This window comes from Sarcophilus harrisii, chromosome 2 (genome assembly GCF_902635505.1).
Source record: "Sarcophilus harrisii chromosome 2, mSarHar1.11, whole genome shotgun sequence".
In the NCBI taxonomy this organism is placed as follows: Eukaryota; Metazoa; Chordata; class Mammalia; order Dasyuromorphia; family Dasyuridae; genus Sarcophilus; species Sarcophilus harrisii.
The window spans coordinates 124,918,847-124,942,907 of NC_045427.1; the positions used below are offsets into that span (position 1 = coordinate 124,918,847).

The 24,061-nt window shown below is 34.1% G+C and overlaps 1 protein-coding gene across 9 annotated transcripts in view; it reads right to left on the reverse strand.

Annotated features, from left to right (window-relative positions):
• The window catches only part of NSD3 (nuclear receptor binding SET domain protein 3), a 140,799-nt gene that overhangs the window by 19,820 nt on the left and 96,918 nt on the right, over positions 1-24,061 (reverse strand). For 4 of the 9 annotated variants that reach the window (XM_031950699.1, XM_031950697.1, XM_031950698.1 and 1 more), the window contains exons 8-16: positions 22,692-22,792; positions 20,419-20,464; positions 17,350-17,480; positions 16,805-16,933; positions 15,813-15,939; positions 10,644-10,841; positions 8,201-8,377; positions 3,200-3,343; positions 195-351 (exon numbers count right to left, since the gene is read on the reverse strand). In XM_031950699.1, the coding sequence (XP_031806559.1) occupies positions 195-351; positions 3,200-3,343; positions 8,201-8,377; positions 10,644-10,841; positions 15,813-15,939; positions 16,805-16,933; positions 17,350-17,480; positions 20,419-20,464; positions 22,692-22,792 (1,210 nt within the window). Of the gene's footprint in view, positions 1-194; positions 352-3,199; positions 3,344-8,200; positions 8,378-10,643; positions 10,842-15,812; positions 15,940-16,804; positions 16,934-17,349; positions 17,481-19,056; positions 19,551-20,418; positions 20,465-22,691; positions 22,793-24,061 lie in introns of those variants that run through there. The other 5 variants (XM_031950694.1, XM_031950695.1, XM_031950700.1 and 2 more) reach the window with 5 other exon arrangements.

Sequence of the window (24,061 nt, forward strand, 5' to 3'; positions counted from 1 at the left end):
AAATTAGCAAGAGAACTCCAAAGACAACTCTCTTAGATCTTAAAAATAAAACAAAATTTAAAATGCTGAATAGACGTCATGTTTATCTTGTATTTAGGAAAAGAATTCCCCATAGTCCCCCATCAATAATCTAGTTAAGTCAAAAACCTAAGTCTTCAAAGTGAAAGAATTTCCCTTTGCCCTTAGAAACTTGCCTGTAGTTTCCTAGCTTGACCCAAACAATCTGCTTGTAATGGAGTTTTTTGCCAGCTTTACAGTCATTACAATTCCAGCAGCCCTCTGGCATTGCTATGCTGAGGCATTCCGGGTGGAAGGAAGCTGGGCACGATTCACAGCACAACAGTTTTCCACCTTGAAACAAACGAATAGTTTTAATAATTGACAAAAGGAAAGAAGAAAGAGAACAAAGATTTTCTTTTAATTTCATTATATTACCTTATGTTAAGACTTTTTAAAAGTAAAGAAAGGGATCAGGTCACTGTCATCTTAATGGCTCAAAAAAGAAAACAAGCAGACCTGCTAACTCCTCAGAACAGGGAGAGAGACTTGTCTCTCTTTGCCACCAGAGTAAGGAAACAAAACTCATTAAAACTGATACATTTCACATGCAAAACCCTATCTTAATGACCTGTTTAGCACCAAGCCAAAGAGATGAAAACATAGTCAAGTGGGAACAAAAATTATTTGGAGTGGGTCAATTTGAGTTTCTTTTTTGTTGTTATCTTCTTTGTAAGCCTTATTTTCCTATTCTAAACCAATACCATGGGTATATCTGAATCCCTTCTTATTAATAAGTTAATGGGCATGAAAAGTAGTCTCTTGATTGCTTCACAGCCATAGCTTCTGTTTCCATTTTTTAAAACGCACAAAAAAAAGCAAAAAGGAGGATATCTTCTTCAAATTTGTGATGGCAACTATGTTCATTTTTTTGTTGTTGCTGATAATGAAGGTCAACCCAGCTTTTGGAGTATAAATGTTTTTAAAAAAAATACTATTTGAAATGAAGTAGTAACAGAAGGAATTGTCTCTCACCTACTGCCAATCAGAAGACCCCTGTAAGGGCACAAAATTATCTTAGGATGAAGGATAAACCAAATATAATAAATAAAATCCAAAATAAACAGGATTTGTTTTTTTGGCTTTGATATTCTTATATGTCTTCAAAGTGGTCATTGATGGAAAGGTAAATAAATTTCATCTTCAATGGATGAACAAAACTCACACTGTAACTGCATTTATGACAACATTTATTCAACACTACTATTATTCACTGAGTTGTACTGGAACTTTGAATCCCATTGCAAAAAATTTAGGAAAGCTAAGAAACATATATCATCCAACCTTTTGAATATTCTTCCCTACCTACAGACTTTCAATCTTTTAAATTGATAACATAATTGATAACATAATTTATTGTATTTCCTCTGCTAAAACCCTTATACACAATTATCTGGTATTTTCTCCCTTTACTTCAAACTTGACCAATTAGCCCAATTCTCAGTTCTGTATATTTTAAACTGGAGTGTTATATTAAAGTAGGGAATCCCTCTTTGTTTTACACAGAAATGATAGTATTCAATTTGTCCTTCCTCCAACAAAGTCAATCAAGACTTGGCTTTGATACTCTGGATGAGAGAATCAAGCTGACAATTGAAAACTCCCCAAGAGATCCAAATCAAAAAGAAAAATGCAAAAAGGAGCATCTCCGTGCTAAACAAGAAAAGTTTCCTTTATATGCATTAGTGATGAACTATCCAACTAAGCAAACACAGGGCTCAAAATAATTTTATTTATATCAGGATTAGCACTGAGTATTGAAAACAAAGTAGGCAGAAATTGTAATCATCTAATTTTAGAGACATCAATAGGGATGCCATTTCCCTAAATGCCTCAGATTATCTAAATTCAGAGGGAGAGGTATAAGTACACATTTTGTTACAAAGTAGGTTACATATCTATCATATGGACTTCACTGAAAATAATTTCACTAAACAAGATACAAACTGACTTATGGAAAAAACCCCACAACAATTGCAATGTAATTCTTCATAGCTTCCAAAGTACTTGCCTCTTCAAAATACAGAATATTTTGAGTGTCACATTTCCTTTTATTGATGCTTTATATCTTCATTTTGAAATGAGGCAGGCCAATAGAATTAGAACAGAAGTTATTTTTCTGGGTTTTTGTTTAGTTTTTAGTGGGGGGCTGGAAAGAGTTATAAGCCTATAAATCTATCCCGATGATAAGGAAAATATGCACAACTAAAAGAAATCTATTTATCTATTAAATTAATTTATTTAGGATTGACAGGTGAAGTATCAACTTCCCACAGAAATATCACTAAATGTTCTTCCTCTCTCATTAGATGCAGGCTAAATTAAAAAGTAAGACCTCCTCTCTCCAATTAACTCGACTGAAAGAATATAGAAAGAAAACTGATTCCAAATTATCTATGTAATATCCATAGTAAATAGTTATATTTCAGGTAGGTTTCCCTTTCTTTTCTTACTTAACCCACCCTTGGACTGTTTGCCCCATGTGCTCAGGGGAGGCCAGTTAATTTTATTATTAGAGAAGCAGCAAGAACAGTAAAAAGCTGGATATGAAATCAGAGGACCTATATTCTAAGCCCAGGTTGGCCATTTACTCCCTGTGTAACTTGGGTCAAGTCATTTGACCAAAAGACCCTTCTCTGTTTTCTTTTTTTTGTAAAATAAAGGAGTTGGACTAGATGATTCTTCTAACATGAAGGGAAAACATGAAAATATGAATTATCATGGGTTATCTATATATTATTAATTGTCAGGAGTTACAAGAATTATTTCCAAATGTATTCACCTTCCTTTAACATAAATGGGAGTTTTTATATGCACAGAAGGGAAAAGTAGTCTCAGAATAACATTCTACATTAAGTAAACTTTTAGCTTAACAAATTGAACCTCCTAGTATGGTAGAGGCAGTCTATCAAAAAACCCTGACTCTCAGGAAGAAGAACAGCTAGAAATTTGTAATGATGCAATTATTGTAAGCCCTTTTAATAACTTCTACCAGTCATAGGAATACACACTCACAACAACCAAGGCAAAATTTACCAAAAACAACAGATGATGCTTGAGAGGCATACATTTTTCTTTTATTTAAAGAAAAAAGATAGAAAAAGCAAAAATAAAAGAAGAGAGAAACTATTTTAGTTATTACCTTTCTCACATTTCTTTTTGGAAGCTGACGAAGAAGGAATCATAGGTAATTTCAACTCAGCACGATTTGATTCATTCAGTAGGTAGTGGGACTTATAGGCATATGAACTGAACATGGGGTCTGAATGATCCTGAACTATCAGCCCTATACGAAACAAACAGAAAGAGATGAGTTGCAATGAAACTACCCATGATTCCATAAGGAAAAATAAAATAAATCAATACCTATTATGCAACTATGCTTTAAAGTTTGAAAGAAAAGATAATATGAAGAAAAAGAAAGATCTGACAGAAAAGTTTCTATAGCTATTAGTGGGAGTCTGAATGACTTACTGCTTCTACTTTAAGTGGAAGCCTACTAGAAAAAAGAGAAAATAAAGACTTTTATATCTAAAAACAGATGAACAGCACTTAGTTTTGAAGAGCTGAACTGCATTTCAAAGACACAAAGAAACTAGTTACTTCCCTTTTGAATAGCTACATTTCTATATTTTTATGATTTCATTTAAAATACTACCATACCTCATAATTTAACCAAAACAGATCACTTTTAAAGCTCTCAATTCAAAAGCTGAGAAATAATAATTTTTGACAACTGAATAGGCCCAATTCTTTTAAGATTCAATCATCAAATACTAGCTGAGGGCAGAACTGAATCTATTCTTTTCCAGTTTGTCCAAGGAAGAATCTTGTCAACATGCTCAAAATCTTTAGTCAAACTCTTAATACCTTTTCCTCATTCACAACACTGTTCTCTATTAAAGTTGCATATGATTAAGAAGCCATGAACTGTTGTAAGGTGATAGAAAACCATTTCATCATTTTCCACAGTCAAGAGTATATGAGTTCTCTACTGGATGTAAATCTATCTGCTCAGGGAAGGCAGACAAGCCCACTAGTGTGACCTTCCTTGCTTCCACGGAAAAAATTTCTTGGTAGATGAAACAACAAATATTGTAAACTTTAAAAATTTAAACAACAGCTATCTAGCCTGGAGTCTGAAACTGTTTCTTCTTACCTTGGCTACCAGCTGTTGACAAAACAAAATCCTAAGTACTATTTATTTTATATAGCCCTGAAGGTGATGATGGACTTTGCTTCAGTAAATGCAGTTTACAGGGATCATATGCTTCAAAATTACATTCACTGTCCTGGGGACTGAATTGTCATTATCTTTATCAACCTCGTATTATGTTAGATCAGGCCTGGCATTTCATCTGCTCAGATGCTCAAAACTGAATTGGAAGTAGTCACTAACATATGATTCTCTGAGCCTAAATTGTGTATTATCAAGATAATTTTCATGAATTTAATAAAATAAAGAACCTAAACCTCACCACCTGCCCAATACCACTATTAATTGTCATTACTAAAATATAACACTGAAATTTTCAGCATGGGCTACCTGATAACAAAAGATAGATGCTGAGAAACATATTTTGTCTTAGCACATAAAAATATGATTATCTCATCAACTGAGGCATGATGCTTCACCAAAAGTTAATGGAGAGATGAAGTCTCTATGCAATGACGTAGCTCCTTAATTATCACCCTCCCCCCATCCCTTCAAAAATCCCTACAAAAAAAAAAATGTAATTCCTGAGAGGTAGGATATGAAGAATCAGAGTCCTGGTTTTCAGAAATTCCTAAGTTTAAAAGAAACTATTTTGAAAAAACTCAATGAAAGAAAACCAAACAAAGGAAAGAGTGGAAGATGCACTGGGAGGAGGAGCCAGGTGACTCAGCTCTAGTTACTCATCGCCTCCTTTCCTTTTGTGTGGCTTTTGGCAAATCAGGTTAAAACTCATTTCCTTTCTTATCCATACAAACTAAAGAATTCATTAGATAATCTCTAAGATATTTCTTAGTTCTAAAGAATCTGTCATTTTATGTTATTTTCTAATGACAGAATTTAAATAAATGCTTTTTGGTCAAATTTAACTCTCTTAAAAATGGTAATTTTAATAAATAAATATTGAGAGAACTATGACATTTTCATTTTCACCTCAGAAAGTTTTTTGTGCTTCACTTTATAGTTACTACAAAAATCCTTTCCCAAATCTCCTCAACTCCTAATAGTTAATCTGATAAGAACAATGTCTGCCAAAATAATGGGTGGGAAATTAAAGTTTTTTCCTGCATAATGTACAAAATCTAGAAACTACAGTTTTTAAATTATAAAGTATAATTTTATTCAAAATGAATAAAAGCAAAATTTTTAGAATTTACTTATGTTTGGTAAACCATATGGAGGTAACTGAAAAATAAGTCCTATGACATAACAGTATATTTGAGTTTTATGACTTTCATTTAATGCTTTTGCCTTTATTTCCTTATCTGTAAAGTGGGAAGCCATTTACCCCATAGAGAGGATGTGAGAAAGAATTCAAAACAATAAGAAGTCAAAACAATAAATTTCGCAAAAAAAAAAAAAAAAAAAAAAAAAAAAAAAAAAAAAAAAAAAAAAAAAAGCACTAAGCACTGTTAGGTAGGTGCTTTATGATGTAAACATAAAAGATGCAAAAATGCCTTGGCTCTAGGAGGTTACCTTCATATTTCTAGTAAATATGTCACCATTATGATTAGTCAAGGGATCTAATTTATTTAAAATTCAAAAGCTCAAAATGCAATACTCTACACTAAATGATGAGTCCTAAACTCTTTTCTAGTTGTCCCCGTATCCTTAAATTTGGTATGCTTGAAAATTATTTCAAAATAAATGATCTACCAATTATCAAAAGACATGCCCAAGAACAAGTTTTAATATATAAAGTACTAATGAAAAACAAAATAGGCCCCCAGATTAAACAACACAGCAGTTACAAACTTTAGCTACAAAATGGCTGATATAAATATGGTTAGGTGTAGGCTCATGTGCTGCCAGTTAAATTAAGTTGCTGGGAATGCTGATTTTTAGAGAGATATTGAAATTTTATCACCGTCACAAATCTCCTGCTTTAAAATTCTTTAAAGGTAAGCATTTTATGTTGTTATTATCTTGTGACACTCATTGAGTGGAGAAGAGAGGAGAAAAAAATGAAAACTTTTTTGTGCTTATCTGCCTTTCTGCCAAATCAAAAATTTTTTTAACAATGCTACATATATGGAGCAAAAATATTTCTTACTACAAATTTTTAGTATATACTCTGTTTGCTAAGCAATGTTTTACTATAATATTCACTTGTCCTTGTAGTAGTACAATAGTATCTTATGTTTATTCTTCTAATGGTAAGCACACAGCCCACATACTTTCATGAGCATCACAATTCATGCTAATTATAAAGCTCTATAAAGAGTACTATACTCTAGTACATAAAACTCAAGGTATACATTGAGAAGAGTGTGTACAATGGGACTAAATCTGCTAATAAATGGCAAAGAGAATAATTTTGGGCACAGTACTTAATTACTCCAAGTTATGGAAAACCTTTCCTATGTTGTTTAAAGCAAAGTTAATCACAAAAGTAATCTTGATTACAGTTCTCAGCCCTAAGTAATACACACACACACACACACACACACACACACACACACATTTTTGGCAAGATAAAATTTTTCCTATTGAAGATTAGAGGCAACAATGCAGTGGTACAGTGATTTAAGAGTACCAGCTCTGCTACTTATTGCCTGTGTGACTTTAGTAGGCAAATTACTTAATTTTTCTGGACCTCAGTTTTCTTTATCAATAAAATGATATGATTAGAACTGATGATCTCCACACTTCCCAAATCTAGATCTATGAGCCTATTAGTTGGGGTCATGAAATTATAATTTAGTATCAGTAAATGTTTGATTTGTATACCTATACACTCAGATCATATTAAAAATTTCTTGGGTGAAAAGATTGTGAGTGGAAAAAATTTAAGAAGCCCTGGTATAGAGTAAGGAAGACCTGAGTTCAAGTTCTTCCTCTGATGACCAACAATGTGACCCTACAAGATACTTAGTCTTTTAAAATCTCAAAGGCTTCTAAGTTACACAACGGCTGCATATTTGTATTCATAGAAGAAATTTCCTAACTAGGACTATCCAACACCAGGGGAATCACAGATCTGTAGAAAATAAAGTACATCAACCAAAATAAAAAAGATCACTTCTGTGCAAAAAAGAAAATTATTTATTTTCTATAAAATTCTAAGAGAGATTAACAAGTCTAATATGAGTTAAAACTTTAACATATGCCTAATTAATAAAGGAAAGTTTAAGTTTCACCTGACATTAAAAACCGTTCTGGGGAATTAGCATTCATTGATTCTTAATTATTTACTCTTTACAAATATTATGTTGTATAACAAATGTATAGTATGGTATAGCATAGCAGCTGGATGTCTCCATAAAATAGCCAACTGAAAATGGTTTAATTCATTAAGCTACCTAGACGATGATGTACTGCTTGAGTTAATAAAAGGGTAAATATTAGTTCTTGGTATTTTTAGACTTAAATAGCTGAGAATTGAGAAAGCTTGTAGTACTAGACCTTAATTAGTATCACATTTGCTGTCTTGGCCATGTTCCATAAAGCCTTGATGATGGACCAAAACAATACAATGAAACAATACCAAGTATTGAAAACAAATTTACTAATCTTGTCTTCCAAATGAAAATTTTATAATCACAGGGCTCTAGGTAAAAGTCAATTTAATATCTGAAGGGCTATTGGATAAATAAGGACTTAGGTTAATTCTGTATTGTCCTAGAGGAAAGAACTTAGACCAATTAATATAAGGCAGAAGATTTCAGTTCAACATAGTATGTAAGACTTTTATAAAACTCTGGCTTGACCTAAACTGGAATCTCAAGTTTCATGAGGCAGAGTTCCTGTTATAGAACAGGACAGAATCTACATGATAATGTGTCATATTACAAAAGGGATTCTTGCAAAATTTGTAAAGTTATTCTGAATGATCTCTATGGTTAAGTCCAATTCAAAGAGATGATTTTTAAAAGATAAATATACCAGTAGCATCAACTGAGAAAGAAAAGTAACCATGTTAGTGCTCACCTCTTGCACAAACGAAACAAAAGCCTACATTTACAGTAGAGGAAGAATGACTGCTCCTCTTGGAATGGTTACTACAGATGAGAATGTAGGATGACACAAACAGACTTCCTGCAGCTACGCAGCCATCTCCTGAATGATAGGCAATTGGGCATCTTAAACATCTCATCATGCGACCTGCTTAAAAAGAAATACAAAGAAGAAAAAAATTTTTAAAACCACCTGGAAAATAAGGCTCCTGTGAAGTGAAATTTACATAGTCTAACCACAGAATCTTTGCTAAATTCAGCTCAAAATAACTGATTTTAATCTTGAAGTCCACATCTTGAAGCATACTGATTAATTCTGTGACACATGCACAGCACAGGCAGCTCCAACACAAACAATTCAAATATAGATAAACTAGGAAGAGAAGGGAAACTATGAAAAGAAGCTGAGGATTTAAACATAAAAGTAGACACTGGAATATTATGGCTGTTTTGCCATGTTTTTGCTTTACTGAATTTTTTTTTTATTGTTGTTTAATTCATAAATTTATTTGTGAAACTTGAAGGATCTGCTAAAACTTAAGTAAATTACATCGATAACATTCCCCTCCCCTATTTGTTTAGATAATCTTACTGTAAGATGGCGCAGTAGACAGAGCACTGGGACTGAATTCAGACACTTTCTAGGTGTGTTAGCCTGAGAAAGTCACTTAACCCTCAGTTTCCTTATCATAAAATGAGCTAGAGAAGGAAATGGCAGACCACTCTAGGATCTTTGCCAAGAAAATCCCAAAAGGGGTCATGAAGAGTTAGACATGACTGAAAAGTACCCAAACAACAACTAATCTTGTCAAAAGAGAAAATGAGATTAATCTGGCATGATTTATTTTGTAGTAAGAACAGAAAAATGAAGAAAAGAAAAATTCATCTTCTCAATGAAATGTGCATATAGCAAATTTTTTTAAAAAATCAGATATACACTGTATAAAGAAAAACAAAAATATTCAGAAGCAAAATTACCCCAATTCTATGCTTATCCTACATAGTAACTTCTTCCTTAGACATGAAGAAAGCAGATCACATAACTGTACTAATATGTTTTATTCTCCAAAGTTTTACTGAATTTTTAAAAACATGTCTTTAGAATGTCATGACAACTTTGATAACAAGAATATGTTCTAGAATCTGTGATGAAATTAAAATTTTTTACAGATGTAAAAAGGTCATAAAAGTTTGCCTGTTGCTCTATGATTTAGTAAAAGGGTAGGTGAAGAGAGGAATTACTAGGAATGCACTTTTCCCAAGGTCTGAATGTAGTTACTGCTTAGGCAAAGAGAATGGTCAAAGTCTTTACCAATTATCTTATGAAAATTGTTGCAGGATATACCTGCTTTTGAAAATGAAAATACAGCCTATGGAATGAAAGAAAACTGAAAATAACAACAAGGAACAATTCTTTGGGAAAGGGACTTTCTAACTTCACCTATATAATAAGGTCATAGGGCTGGAGTAAAGTAATAATCACTTCATCTGAATTAGTGTTTATGTTCCTCATGAGACAAAGGAAGAATCTTTCTGCAAAAAGCCCACTCCTAGCTGAAGTTTATTGTGTAACCCACAGGGAAGGAGCTACAGGTAGAAATTAAGCCTAAGCCAAAGGATATCCCTAGTTTACTATGGCTACAACTATATTTCAAGAGGTAGTTATTATTAATGGCCAAACTAGGCAGGGGACTTTCAGGCTTCCGTTATTAGTATTTATAACAAAAAAAGAAGTTCTATAGGCGTCTTGAATGATAGGAGGATGAGAGGATATTCTCTATTCAAAAGTGTTATCAGTAGAGGCCAGTAGGCTCACTAAAAACATCTGGGCTCCACCTAATCCCTTTCCTTTCTCTATATTACTATCCTCATTCTTCAATTCATTCCAATTGGCCTGCTTGCTGCTGCTCACAGATAACATTCCATTTAATATTTCCATGCCTATGACCTGGTTATTCCTCATGTCTAGAATACTTCATCCTTACTTTTAATTAACCCTTACTTCCTTCAAGACATAGTTCAAATACAACTTTGATATGAATTCTCTAATGAAGTTCCAAATTCCTAGTCCCTCCTTTCAAAATTACCTTGTGCTTACCTTGTATATACTTATATGGATACATGTTTATCTCTCATGATAGAATAGTCCCTTGCAATTGGTACTATTACAATTTTGTCTCTGTATTCCCAATGCTTTGGCACAGTACATAGTGCTTAAAAAGTATTTAATAAATGTTATTTGATTAAGCAGGACTTGTAAGCACACAAGAGGACATTCCAAAATATAAACCCTATACCCCAAATATAACCTATGTCTCTGGCCCACAGATAACAGAGAGTTACACAAAGAGATATGTACTGAACTCATTTATAGAGTTTGTGTTTACAGGTTCTTGTTCCCATTAACTTTGCTTCACCTTTGCTTGCTTTGTGGATATCTTTCTCCATGGAACAAGTAGAGCAGCAGTGTTGAGGACAGCGGAATCCTCTAGACTCAAAGACAGCAGTAGCAAATTTACGAACACAGGCCTCATGGTAAAATTTACCACAAGCAGTAACAGAACAGCGTTTCACATCTTTACCAGGAACCTTACAAGAGAAGCAAGTATGCTGCCCTAGAAAATACCCAAAAAACCAATATTGTTATATTCCATTTAAATAAATAATATTACAAAGAAGGGACTGTATGTTTAAAAAGCAAATATTTCCACATAGCTGTGGATGCTCATAATAACAGTATTTTATTGACTTGGATCATAATGAATTCTCTAGAAAAATCCTGTAGTACAATTCCTTCTAGTTGTGCAATGGTTGTTTTCTAGCATGAATACTTGATATAGTGTTTTCTGCAAATTAGACAAAAGAGAAAACCTGAGTTTTTTAAAACCTTTTCGTTATCAACCAGTTCATTAACATTCTTTCCTCTGTTCCAATGAATACGTAACCTTGTAAGAGTCAACCGTAAAACCAATCCAACAAAGATACATACCAAAACTTCCCAATACTTACCAAAATAAACTACCACATAACAATCTTCAGACATGACTGAAGAAGAAAAAAATGTGAGGAGGGGATATGCTTATCATACTAATCTTTCCAGTTTCAAAATGAACACTCCTACTCTCATTATATCTTTGCCCATGTATTCCCCTATATCTGGAATAAACTTCCTATCCTGACACTGCCTAGCCTATTGAAAGTTTCATCCTTCAAAACTCAGATTAGATATCTGGCTTCTCTATAAAATTTTCCCTGAAACACTCCTTCCTTCCCCAGCTCACCAACTCCTCAACTTATCTATAATCTTTTTTAAATTTCTTGCGGATCTCTACCTAGACGTCATCTTTGTACCTAATACATTCTCCTTTACACTATGGTTATTTGCATGTATTTTCTTTCTGATTATCTTATAAAATCTTTAAAAGAGAGCATAAAATGTATCATATTTATCTACCTAGCCTATGTATCTAAGCTGAGCACCTTAAATATAGATGCTTAATGTCTTTATCGTTTATAATGAATTTTTGGTCTCCACTTAGTTCTGTTGCATTCACTTGTAACTGATGATTAACTTTGCAAAAGATGCAAAGTATACAAGGCTAGTTGTAAAATGAGGTTGGTCTTGATGATGTTGCAGGTCTTTTAAAGATCTAAAACCTACGTCCCAAGGTACTGGTCATGGTTTATTTCTATAAAGATTTTACAAGCAAACTCAATAGAAAAGGCATGTACACAAAATCTACAATTCAGATGTGTTAGGAATTCCCCATTTAGCTTTAGAACTACAATTTGTTACAAAACCAGGATGATTATTTGGGGAATAAGGGGGAGGAGAAAAGAGAGGGAAGAAAGGTGAAGGGATGGGGAATGTGATTCAATAGGCCACACCATCTACGTTGTTGATGAGCTCTTTGGATTATAGGTCTTATCATCTATCTTGTCACTGGGTCCTTCAGTCCACTGGGCCTTCTATCTGCACTGCAGCTGGAACCATTATTATATATTTAAAAAAAAAATTCTACAAACTTATTACAAATGAAAATCTTCCCTAAAATCACCACTGAATGAAATGTTTTTTTCCTGTCTTCTTTGTAGATAAAATCATTACTTATTTCAGAGGATATATTGTCTCAAGATCATACTTAAGCCCTTTGAAAACATATACTGTTCATGTTTTTCTGTGTCACTATTGTTAACTAGTGGTTGACACATATTAAAGTTCTAAATAAATATTTTTTCATTTGTTTAACCTTTTTTTAAGTAACAGGATGAATTAAAGGATAAATCAGGGGAGCGTTGGGGAATCACATAGTTGTTGGAGTCCCTTTTGCCATTCTGTGAAAAACATGAATAGGTGCTAAATCACAGTAGTTAGGAGAGGACTTGCTGGATGCAAGGAGTAATTATTAATGATTAGATGTCAACTTGGGAGTGCTTGGGGACTTGTATTTTGTCTTATGCTATTTAATATATTATCAATAACTTATATAAAGTCCATCTTGGGTGAGCAAGTGGAAGCTTTCCCTCTGTTTGAGAAGGGCAACTAAAGAATTTACCTCATTATTTTCCAACCATCTGACTTCCTCAATTCCATGATCTCCAAAAACTCATCATTCTGCAAAATGAAGTCATCCTGACAATTGCTCCCCCACACCAGTTTGCTAATTTTTAGCATCTTTTAATATGTTGTCATCTTTGATTAGATTGTAAGCTCCTTGAGGACAGGGGCTGTTTGATTCCTTTCTTTGTATTATCAGTACTTAACACAGTGCCTAATACATAACAAGACTTTAATAAATGTTTATTGAACGGTGGGGAATTTTTTTGGAGAACCATGAACCAGAATCACATAGATTAGGCAAGCACAAATGTGATCTGTAATGTGCATTGTTTGTGGGAGTTCTTGAATCAATGAGATCATAAAGGTAGGAAGAGTTAAGGAGAAAAAAAAAATGTGATAATGGATGACAGTAAAATAATGGAGTGAATCAAATAATTAATTCAACAGAGATAAATCAACTTCATGATAACATGATAGAGAAATTGATGCTATAAGTTTGAAAATTAACAGGTTGTTTTTGTGGATTTTCAATGAGCTAGCAATGTGTACAACATCTGAGAAAGTTCAAGTGATCTTTGAATACATTAAGGGATAAATAGAGTCCATGAGTAAGTATCAGTGTCCCAATACATTCTGTCCTAATAAGGTATGTGGATTACTGTGGCTCAGGCTGGGGAGGCATATTTTGGGAAGTATAGTAACAAGCTGGGATATATCTAGAAGAAGGCAACCAGAATGGTAAGAGGACTGCAGATCATGCCATGTGAGGATCAATTTAAAGAGAGCGGTTTCTGAACATAAAGGTGAGAAAACTGGGCATGAAGGGTGGGTGGGGAGGTTTGAGAAGAAGTGGACATGACAACTGTTTATAAGACGGAAGGAAAATTAGATGTTTATGCATCCAGAAGAAAATACTAGGAACAATGGATTGGGAACATGTAAACTAAAAAGGGCAAAATTTCATTGTAACAATTAGGACTCCCTAAGAGTGCCATGGGAGGCTGTAGGCTCTCTCCTAACCAGAATTAATTAATGGCTTGACAATGACTTTATAAAGGAGATTTTTGTTTTGGTTGGCCCCTGAAGTTTCTTCCATTTCTGAGGTTTTATAATTCTCTTTAAATTAAGTCCATGTTAGAAGAGGATATGCAAAGTTTAAGGCCCACCTATTAAAATGAGGTTTGAGAATCAGGAAAACAGTATACTTTCTTTTTTTTTTTTGAATAGTAATTCATATTGGTTTATTCAAGAATTAAGCTTGTGAAAATCACCAAGATCTTAGAATGGAATCTAAAGGCCCTTCACAGGCAATACTCAGACATATGAACAAGAATACCATCAGCATTAATTAAATGACTTAGTCAAGTAGATTTCCTTATACAAATGAATGGGTTCATGAGAGTGATAGTATAGCAAGTCAGTGATGTCTACAGCTAAAAAAGCCTTCTTACTTAGAAATCATGGCTTATTGATTTATGCAAACTTGGCAAGGAAATGGCAGAAACTGTACAACATCATTCACTGTAGATTGCAAAAACTTAGTACTGATAAAATTCCTAGAAAGTCATGATCAAGTAGTTAGAATTATATATGAGAAACCTGCAATTTTTCAAAAAGTTGCATATGATAAATGATTGTATTATGAATCTAAGACTACAGTGATGTAACAAATACACATAACCTCTAATCCAAATAAGATGTAAAAGCCCGCACAATACAGACTTAGCAGATGAAATCAAGATCATATGAGAGAAAGTGTACTCATAAGAATACTAAAATTTAAAATTGCATTGTCTTTCGGGACTATGGACCATCTATGTTGTTCTGTCAGCTACCAGAACTATTCCTAAAGGCACTTTCAATGAGACCAGAAAAGATAAGATGAAAACAATGTACTTTCAAAACTTCCACAGCATAAATAAAAAGAACAAGAAAGTGAAAGTGAACTCTTTGTAACTATAATCATCAAGATTGCTCCAGAAAAAAGTTGGAAAAAGATACCTTCTTTCCTCCTTAGAGGTGGGAGATTATGGATACAGACTCAGGCATATACTGCCAGATACAAGGGTTAATAGGACTGGTCTTGCTGAGGTGCCGTCTCTCTTTTTAAATATAAGGGGTGCTTTGCTAGTTATGCAAGGGCAGGATATATTTGGAAACAAAAGTGATATAATACAAAATGTCAATAAAATCAATATCTAAAAAATCATAAGATCTTAAGTCATGTATATTTTATCTTCCTACTATACTCTAAATTCTCAAAGTTAATCTTGTTTGTAATTCCACACAGCACTAAGCACCTAATAGTTGTGTGTGTGTGTGTGTATACATACATGTACATAGGTGTGCATATAGGTCTAGATATATAATCATGATTTTTTAAACATGTATTAATAAAAAACCTTGAGAACTCATTCAATCTCCACTTTCCTATAAGCTTAAACTAATATATCATATTTAAAAGAATCAAGAAGTTGAGGTAAATGTTAAGTAGAATTTGGAGAATGTAAATTCCCCTCCTCCCTTCCCTGCCCCCTGCCAAATTTCAAGAATGCAGAAATGTATTCAAGGTGAATTTTTTCCTTTTCTTTGGACATTCACTTTCAGGAAGTTAGGGATGTAACCAAGCTGAGTAAAAAACACTTTAGTTTATTTATTTCTACTAAGCAAGGATATCATCATCACTTTATCTGTGAACTCTTCATCCAGCAATTCTATTTACAAGGCCTAAATTTATCTCATATTACTCCAATGTTAGTAAGAATAACAAAACTTAGTTGTTACAACCACTGTCCTGCAAATTTAGCATGTTAGATATCAAAAAAATTGACAATGCAATATATTAAAGAGAAATGTAGTCACTGAGATTCAATTGATATTTTTTGTTTGATTGTTGATCAGTGTTGATATTTTTTCTTTGTCATGTCAGGAAGGATGCTACAAATATACCACCAATAAGACTGGCAGATGTCAGGAAAAATATTATGATTTTCTATCCTTCCTTTCACCACAAAAATAAACTTACCAGTTTTACATTCGGTACAGAGGAATCTTCCATTAGGGAGAGATGAAAGTCCCAGGCAATCTAGATGAAAGTGTTTACAGCATTCCCCCTCACAAACAACCAGAGAGTCACCATAACTTTCACATATCTAGAATATAATAAACAGAAACAATTTTCTGAAACCAATGGTTTATAGGAAATGTTTGCTACTTGGTGAGAACTTTTACTTCCAACAGGTCATTTTGAGAATTAACAGATTGTGTGACAGAATCTCAGAATACTGAAACAAATTTTCTTTCCAACATACCAAGCTGCTTCTTAAAACCCCAAAATTTAAACACCCGATTCCTTCCTATATCCTGTTCCTTTCATCTTAATTTCCTATTCTATTTTCCTAAACTATTAATAAAGAGTAGCTACAAAAGGCAGAAGTATATAATAAGAAACATTATTTGGGCTAGTTAGAGAAAACTGATGTAGGTGATGACCTGTTTAAATATCAATAAGTAAAAATATGGAGATTTTAAAGGGATATATCTCCATTCCACATTCTGAGGGGTAAACAAAATGATTATGTCAAGTAACATGGAAACAGACTATCTACTGGTAATGCTCCCAAAAATCCTTTTCTTGAAATTTATTTGCTCCCAAGCAACTATGCAAACATGATGTAAAAATAGAAAGGAGATCCAACAAAGAAAGGCAGTAAAGCAAATCATAGATTCAACTTCAAGAATTTATCCTGAAATCATGGCCTTTGATATAAGCTGCTTAAACTTATATTTATGACAATTATAACACATTTTTATTTATCAATTTTTTTTTTCCCAGAAAACATGTATCATACCAAAGAGGGGGAAAATAAGTGCCAAGGATAATCGTTTTATCAGCTTCAAAATGATTCGATCATATAAGGAGTTTTCCTCTCCAATCAATTATTATACAAAATCTAGATATAGATATAGATCCAGTAATGGTATATTAAAGAAATGGTTGTAGGCTAACCATCCTACCTGACACACAGTATCTTTCTTATTGTTTCCAGTTCCTCTTCTTGATAGGCTCGAGTCCACTGACTGCACATCAGAGGCATCAGCATCAGCAGCAGCTGAAGGACTATCTAATTGCTTTCCAAAGCTTACCTAAAAGGAAAATATGGCATATCTATAAATAAGAAGTCCACTCTCCAGTCAGAAGCTCTGGGGAAAAAAAATCTATTGAGCTTTACATAAAAGGTGCTCTTGAAAACTTTGGCTAAGCCTGTGAATCTGGTCATCCAATCTCTGGATACAGGGGCCTTAGAAAGAACCAGAGCTGCTTTTTAACTTATGTTCTCTTTTTAACTAAGAGATTAGCACAAGTTGTGCACCTCCCCTTACTCTTACAACAAAAATTAGGGTTTGTAGTTAGTCATTTCTAGCTTTTCAATAATCCCCACAAAATCTTGAGGATTGTCTGGGCCACTATAACATCCATTACTTGCAGTCTTGACATTGCCATTCTTCTGTTAAGCACAGTTCAGAACAGAACTCCCACCCAAAATTTTAAGTATACTTACTTGCAAATCATTAAGTCCTCTAGAATCGGAGTCAGATGTGTCTCTGTACGTTGAACTAGTCATTTCTACATCAGTTGAGGCGCGACTCCTTTTCTTTAGAGGTTTACAGGAATCTGAAATCTCGCTGGCACCTTAACACAACACACTGAAATTAATCCTAAAATATTGTTTAAGTTTTTCTTTGCTGTGGGAGAATATTTTTTTCCCCAAACTCATCTTTAGTGTGAAAAAGCACAGCTCTCTTTGTAATGCTGAAGTCATGAATCAGAACTCCACAAGCTTCTGATCTGCCTGGTATAAAAGGATTTAATTACAATTGCACATTAAGACATTTCAATTCAGTGCTCCTGAACTAAGGCTAGTTTCATCCAAGTGCCTGAGTTCCATTCTGAAAACCAATTCTATCAAAATTGCAGGACGGCTGATAAATTTGGAACAATCTAAAGAACGATTCAATTTGGCGGGGGAAAGACATAAAACCCAACACATTGTGCAGCTTACAAATATGTTTGAAGAGACATCTCCATCTTGTTTTTATTAGGGATGTGACAAATCTTTGATTTGTATTCGATTCGTACACGGATAGTGCCATTTTCCCCCAATTTTTGTATTCAGTTTAATATTGCCCCCCAAACAAATTTTAAATGTTCAGGTAATTGTTCATCTGAGCCTTTCTTGGTGATACGGCATTTATTCTGACCATTAACAAGTGCTGCAGCACCTCCCTGCATACCATGCCATCTAAATGGCATGTTGCTGAGGGCTGTGAATGGAGAGTCAGTATGAAAATGTGGCCAAATCACGCAGAGTTGGAAGAAAGAGGCCTCTGTGGAATTTATGCAAGAAGGAATGAGTATGAAAAAAGCAGAGAAATAGTGTGGAACTTTTTTTTTTAACTGTATATAATACAAATCCAGCCAAAACGAGAGTGCAAAAACAAAAAAACCCAACCAAACAAACAAAAAGATAAACACAAAAAAGTACCCCTACAAAGCAACACTTCTCATGGCCTAATGCTACAAAAAAAACAGCCACGATGAAACATGTGTAGGTCAGGCACGATGAGTACCAAGGAACCAAGGAGAGGGTTATTACTTAAACCCAAGATTTACGTTTTGTTTTTTCCCCCAACATTTCCATACAACAAATACACATCTAAATCAGCCCAGCAAAGTATGGAAGGAAGTGTGCAGTCCAGAAGAGACCATGGAGAAACAAGTCTCCTGAGGCTATGAAGATCCGTTAACAGGCTGGGTGAGATGGAGCACTTGATACATAGCCATATTCTGTGATGGAGCATGTGGGTCATGTTAGACTGCTCAGATTACTGGAACCTTGTTATTAATCCCACTCTATAAATGTTTCCACTCAAACAGTGTTTCCTGACATCTATAAATGAGGGTGCCTGCCAGGATAAACGCTGATAAAAAACAAAAAACAGAAACAAAAACTGCACAATATATTTCCTTCATTTGCTGGTGTGTGGACCCAGAGTACCACCACAGAACATTTCCTTGGCCTAATACATCACTGGATTAAAAAGGACTTTTAACAGAGGAACAAGAGTGCTGTACTGAGAAGCTTTCGAAGGGAAACACACAGGTACCGCCATTTCCGATGAGTTTCTGAAAATGCTAGAAAAATGGCAGACCACCAAAGACAGCTGCCATGCTGTTCTCCATGATAACGGCACTAACATTAAAAAAAAAAAAAAAAAAAAAAAAAAGCTTTTAATGATTGTAAATGTATACAGTTTGGGCTGTTTGGCACAAACCCTGAAGATGTGCATTAATGATGCTTTATTTAAAAAAAAAAAAAAAACACCCCAAAAACAAAAACAACAGTCCATGTCGAAATTGATCAGTATAAAGTTATACGTTGGCTTGTATGCTGGACCCATGATTTAAGCTGTACCCATCCAGCTCTGGCGAAAAATCACTTGAATGTTAAAGCAGTCGTTTAGAGTCTTGTAGAAGAAACCAGTCAGAAGAATGCCAATAATGATGATGGTGAAATCAAAATTGAAAACAAAGAAAACTGTTTATCAAGCCGCTGTCAAAGAAATCTTGCATGGAGACTACAAGTCTGGAGTTTCTGGGATGAAATTGTACAGGAATCTCAGTCCACAGTTTCCTCAACCGCTGCGGAGACGGAGCTGTCACTGTATCTGACAGAGCCCTGCACTCCCCGGTCCGCCGACCCTGTGGAATGGTGGAAACACAACGCAATCAGGCCTCCTAATCTCGCAGCGATCGTGATGTCTTTTCTTGGAGCTCCGCCAAGCAGTGTTCCCTCCGAGAGGCTGTTCAGTTCTGCTGAGGATCTCCACGGAGACCATCGCTGCAGACTTCTCCCAGAGAATGCAGAGAGGCTGGTGTTTTTTTAAATGCAATTTGCCCAGAGTAAACTACAAGTATTAAATGCAGTTTGAATGATCTCACCAAAAAAAATACTAAAAACTAATCATGCTACAAATTTGTACTAAAATCAAATTGTTAGCTTAAGATATATAAATTTAAGGTTATAAAAATTTAAAGCATATCTCAAATATATTTGCATATGGTCATCTAATAGTGGCCATAAATAAGTTATGAATAATTTTAATTTTTAAAAAGGATTTTATAGCACCGTAAAAGTAAAATGTGGTAAGATTTTTCAATCTGGTTGTCTCATTTGATTTGTCATAGTCCATGTTTGACGAACATTAATAGCTACTATTCGGTATTCAGTCGAATACCAAAAAAGTGGATTCGTCACATCCCTAGTTATAAGCCAATGAAACCCCAGAATCATGGAGAAAAGGTGAAAATTGGATCAAATCTGCATAGTGTTCTCCAATTTATCATAATAAACAAGACTTTTCATGTGGAGGTACAGATTAGATCATAATGATAAAGTCACACACACACCGGGAGGGAAAAGGGTACTGCAATTCCACACAAATTGACTGAAGAGCAACAACAATGAAATACAAAGACAGACAAAAGTACAAGGAGTACAAATAAGTAATTCTTTCGAAACTGATTTAAATCAGGGAAATTCAAAATAACATTACAGTGTAAAACTCACCTTTCTGTAATCCTGTCTTCACTGTAGTCTGTGGAACTGTTTCAACCTGTTTAGACAGGAAAACAAGGAATTAATAAAGAAATTTTTATCTTTTGATTAACAAAAGGAAAAATAACACTTTCACCAATCTAAATTATGATGAGTGGTTAGTGTATCTGAAATCGGAAGTCAGTCCCATCTTCAGGGCAAGCTCTCTGTCCCAGGGTGGGGGGGGCGGGGTTTAATTCCTAGCTGCCTATGCTGAATACCAAGTGACAACACACAGCCACATGCTCTCTATCGAAGTCCTTTTCCCACCATTCCCTTGGTGTATGAAGATAATAAGAATACTTTCCTTGGTGTCCAGGAGGCAAGAGAGGGGTTGTTTCTGCAACCAGCCCCGATGTTGCTATAAACCCCCCCCGCCCCAAATACGTTAGGATAAATTTTTACTTACTATGATACTCAGGTTAATGTAACTCACGCCACTTTAAGACCCTTCCGCGCCTGCACTCACAGCTAAGTTGCTGGGAATCAGGACCCTCTCTGTAGAGAGTGCTACAGGGCTCCATACAGCTGGAAGCTCAATACTTTTGCTGCTAGTACAAACTTAAGAAAATAAGTTTGTGATATTGCAAAAGCACTTTCTTGAGTGTCTTATGAACAGTGTTCTTGATCCTACATTAGGAGAGCGAGATTAGAAGTTATTCTGCCAATGTATATGTAAAACACGTGATAATTTGGTGATTGAACCATCAGAATTAAAGGAGGGAAGCTGTTTGGGGAGTTCCTGTTTTGGGCTAAGGATTGCAGTTTATGTTTCCTTAAGATGTGTTAAGTATGCATGTTGAAACACGTTTTGTAAATATTTAAGGATTGTTCTAAATTCTTTTTAAAAAAATTTTATTTTTTTACAACAGGTAAAAAAACATACAACAGAAGCGCTTTTATAGGATACAATTAGTAATACAAATATAAAATCTTCTAAACAATCACTGGTATTGTTCTACTACTAACTATAACACAGTGGCATTAACATTTTGTTTGTCCCATTATTTGTATTCATTCTGCTTATAATTTTAAACTGACTGGTCACAGACTGAATTTGGGAACCAGTTGCAAGATTACAACTTTATTTTGGTAATAAATACTGTAGATTTGCAAGAGCTTAGAAAGATTTTTTGGAATATAATTTCCTAGGTATGAAGTTCTTCTGTATGATAAGTGTGTAATTGGTTAGTGCATCACGAAGTTTTAGTTACATACTTTCTGGGAAAAATTGTTTCATATGCTCAATGATAGCATAAAGCACCCACACTGTCACTTTCATTCAAGTTAAGAAGTTTAAAAATACAAAAGGAATCACTTAAAACAAGAAAATCAACACTCAACATCAAGTGGTTAAAAAACACAAAGCTCATCTGAATTAGCTCCATTTAGAATGCCTTCTATCAAGACAAATATTAAAATGGATACCTTTTTATTTAGAAAAAGAAAAACCTTTTTATTTTCACTGGGCATCTAAGAAAAAGCAGCAACAGTTTCCAGAAACTTCCTTGAAAAAGTAATTAAACACTTAATGTATATAACCTGATAAGATTATATATACCTCATAAAATTAGTTTAATCACCTCCCTTAGATCAGAATGATTTTTTTGTTTTGTTTTTAAATAATAAAGTATTATTTATTTGACACCCCAATTACAGGTGAGTGCTGTTCCACTGAAGGAAAAAAACATTCCAAAAAATCTGTTTTGCCAACAAAAAAATCAGATTACCTATGATTATTTGACTCTTAAATATAACTCTTATAGTTAAATTAATTTGATTTGTTTTAAAAATAAAAACATAATACAAACCAGCAGCTTAAACCAAAAATCAAAAAGAAAAAAAATGGAAGGAACTCAATGGAGGTTCCACCAAACAAAAATCACTGAAAACATGAAATCATTTTGCTCATAACAGAAATCTTAAAGTAAATGTGTCAGGTTCATTCAAGCGTCTTACACCATAGGTTTCCCATTTCCTGAAGCCTGACTGGTTCTGTGAAAGTGCCTGAAGCAGGATCACAGGAATGGCTGCCTTAGCAATGGGCACTGGCACTAACCAGCATGTAACATGAACAACAGTCTAGAAAGGAAACCCAATGGGGGAGAAGTTTTTTTGTTTTTTTGTTTTTAAAGAAAGAAAAAAAGAAAAGAAAAGACAGAAAGAAAAAAGAAGGGGAAGATACTAATATAAGCCACAACATTTACAAATACAATGTTTTAACTCTCTACATGTAGGAAGCCAACCTGCTCCTTTTTGATCTTCTTCTTTGGCACAACCTCAGTGGATTTCTCAGATTCAGAACGAGTTCTAATTGATCTTCTCTGTTGCTTCTTTTCTGTGGAACCTAAAAGATATTTAAAACAAAACAAAATAATTAAAGAGTCCTCAAAATCTAAAACTATAATTAGCTGTTTCTTGAGTTCCATATTCACTTTCCTGCCTCCATGTATTTATGTTTTTTTTTTTCCCCCCCGAGGCAACTGAGATTAAGGGACTTGCCCAGAGTCACACAGCTAGGAAGTATTAAGTGCCTGAGGCCAAATTTGAACTCTTAACTTCCCGGTTAGTGACCTATCCATCTAGCTACCCCAGCCTCCATGTATTTAAATGAAACTACTCTCATGTTGGAAATCAATCCCTTCTTTTCTCTCTTTTTGAACCCCTATCTCTTTTTAAAGCTCTGTTCCAATGTTTTAACAATGAAACCTCTCCATATCTCCCCAGATGTTATAAATGCTTTTTTTCCCCTCCAAATTATCCCATATATTTACTTAGTTGGATACATTTTTTTATGACAGCAGTTAGATGGCATAAAAATATATGTAATATAGTTGTTTTTAATCATTTGGAAAGTATTAAGAACTCTGATCAACCAACCATGACTCCAGAGGATGTCCAGAGGACTCCAGAGGATAAAGCATGCTATCACCTATCAATAGATCTAAGATGTATAATGAGACAAACATGGCAAATGTGTAGATCTGTTTTGATTGATTATTTTTCTACTAATTTATTGCAAAGATTGTGTTTTTCCCCTTTAACTGGAGAGGAAGGGTTGAAAAGGGAAGGGAGAACTAAAAATAGTCTGTCTCCACTATCCCTAACCCTTTGTATGAAATAAAAGACAAGTGAGATAAACACAAACAAGCAGTATGCCTTTATAAGTAATGTATTCAATTTATTATATACTTTAAAAAAAAAAAAAGAAAGAAAATGTAGATCTTTGATCTAAAGAGAGAGAAAATGAACTTCCTTTTACTACTACTTTGGCTAGATTATTAAACAAAGAGATTAAATTCTCCACATATTATGTCTCTCTCAAACCCTCAAACCTTTTAAAATATCTCAGATATGATGCCTACCTAAGGCAATTTGGAGAAAAAGAGGCAGAGACAAAGGCTGGAAACAGCTATCTCCTATATGGTTCTTCAGCTAGACAGAGACCCTTTCGTGAGAATCTCTTTAACCTAAAAGTTGGATTCAAAAAGGTGACAAAATGAACAAAAAATAAGAGAAACTTCTACAAGTAACTTAAGCTGGAGAATGGATCAGAGCCATAGCACTGAATTAGATGTATTAAAAGAAAGAGAGACTTTTTTCTTTTGTCTTTTAT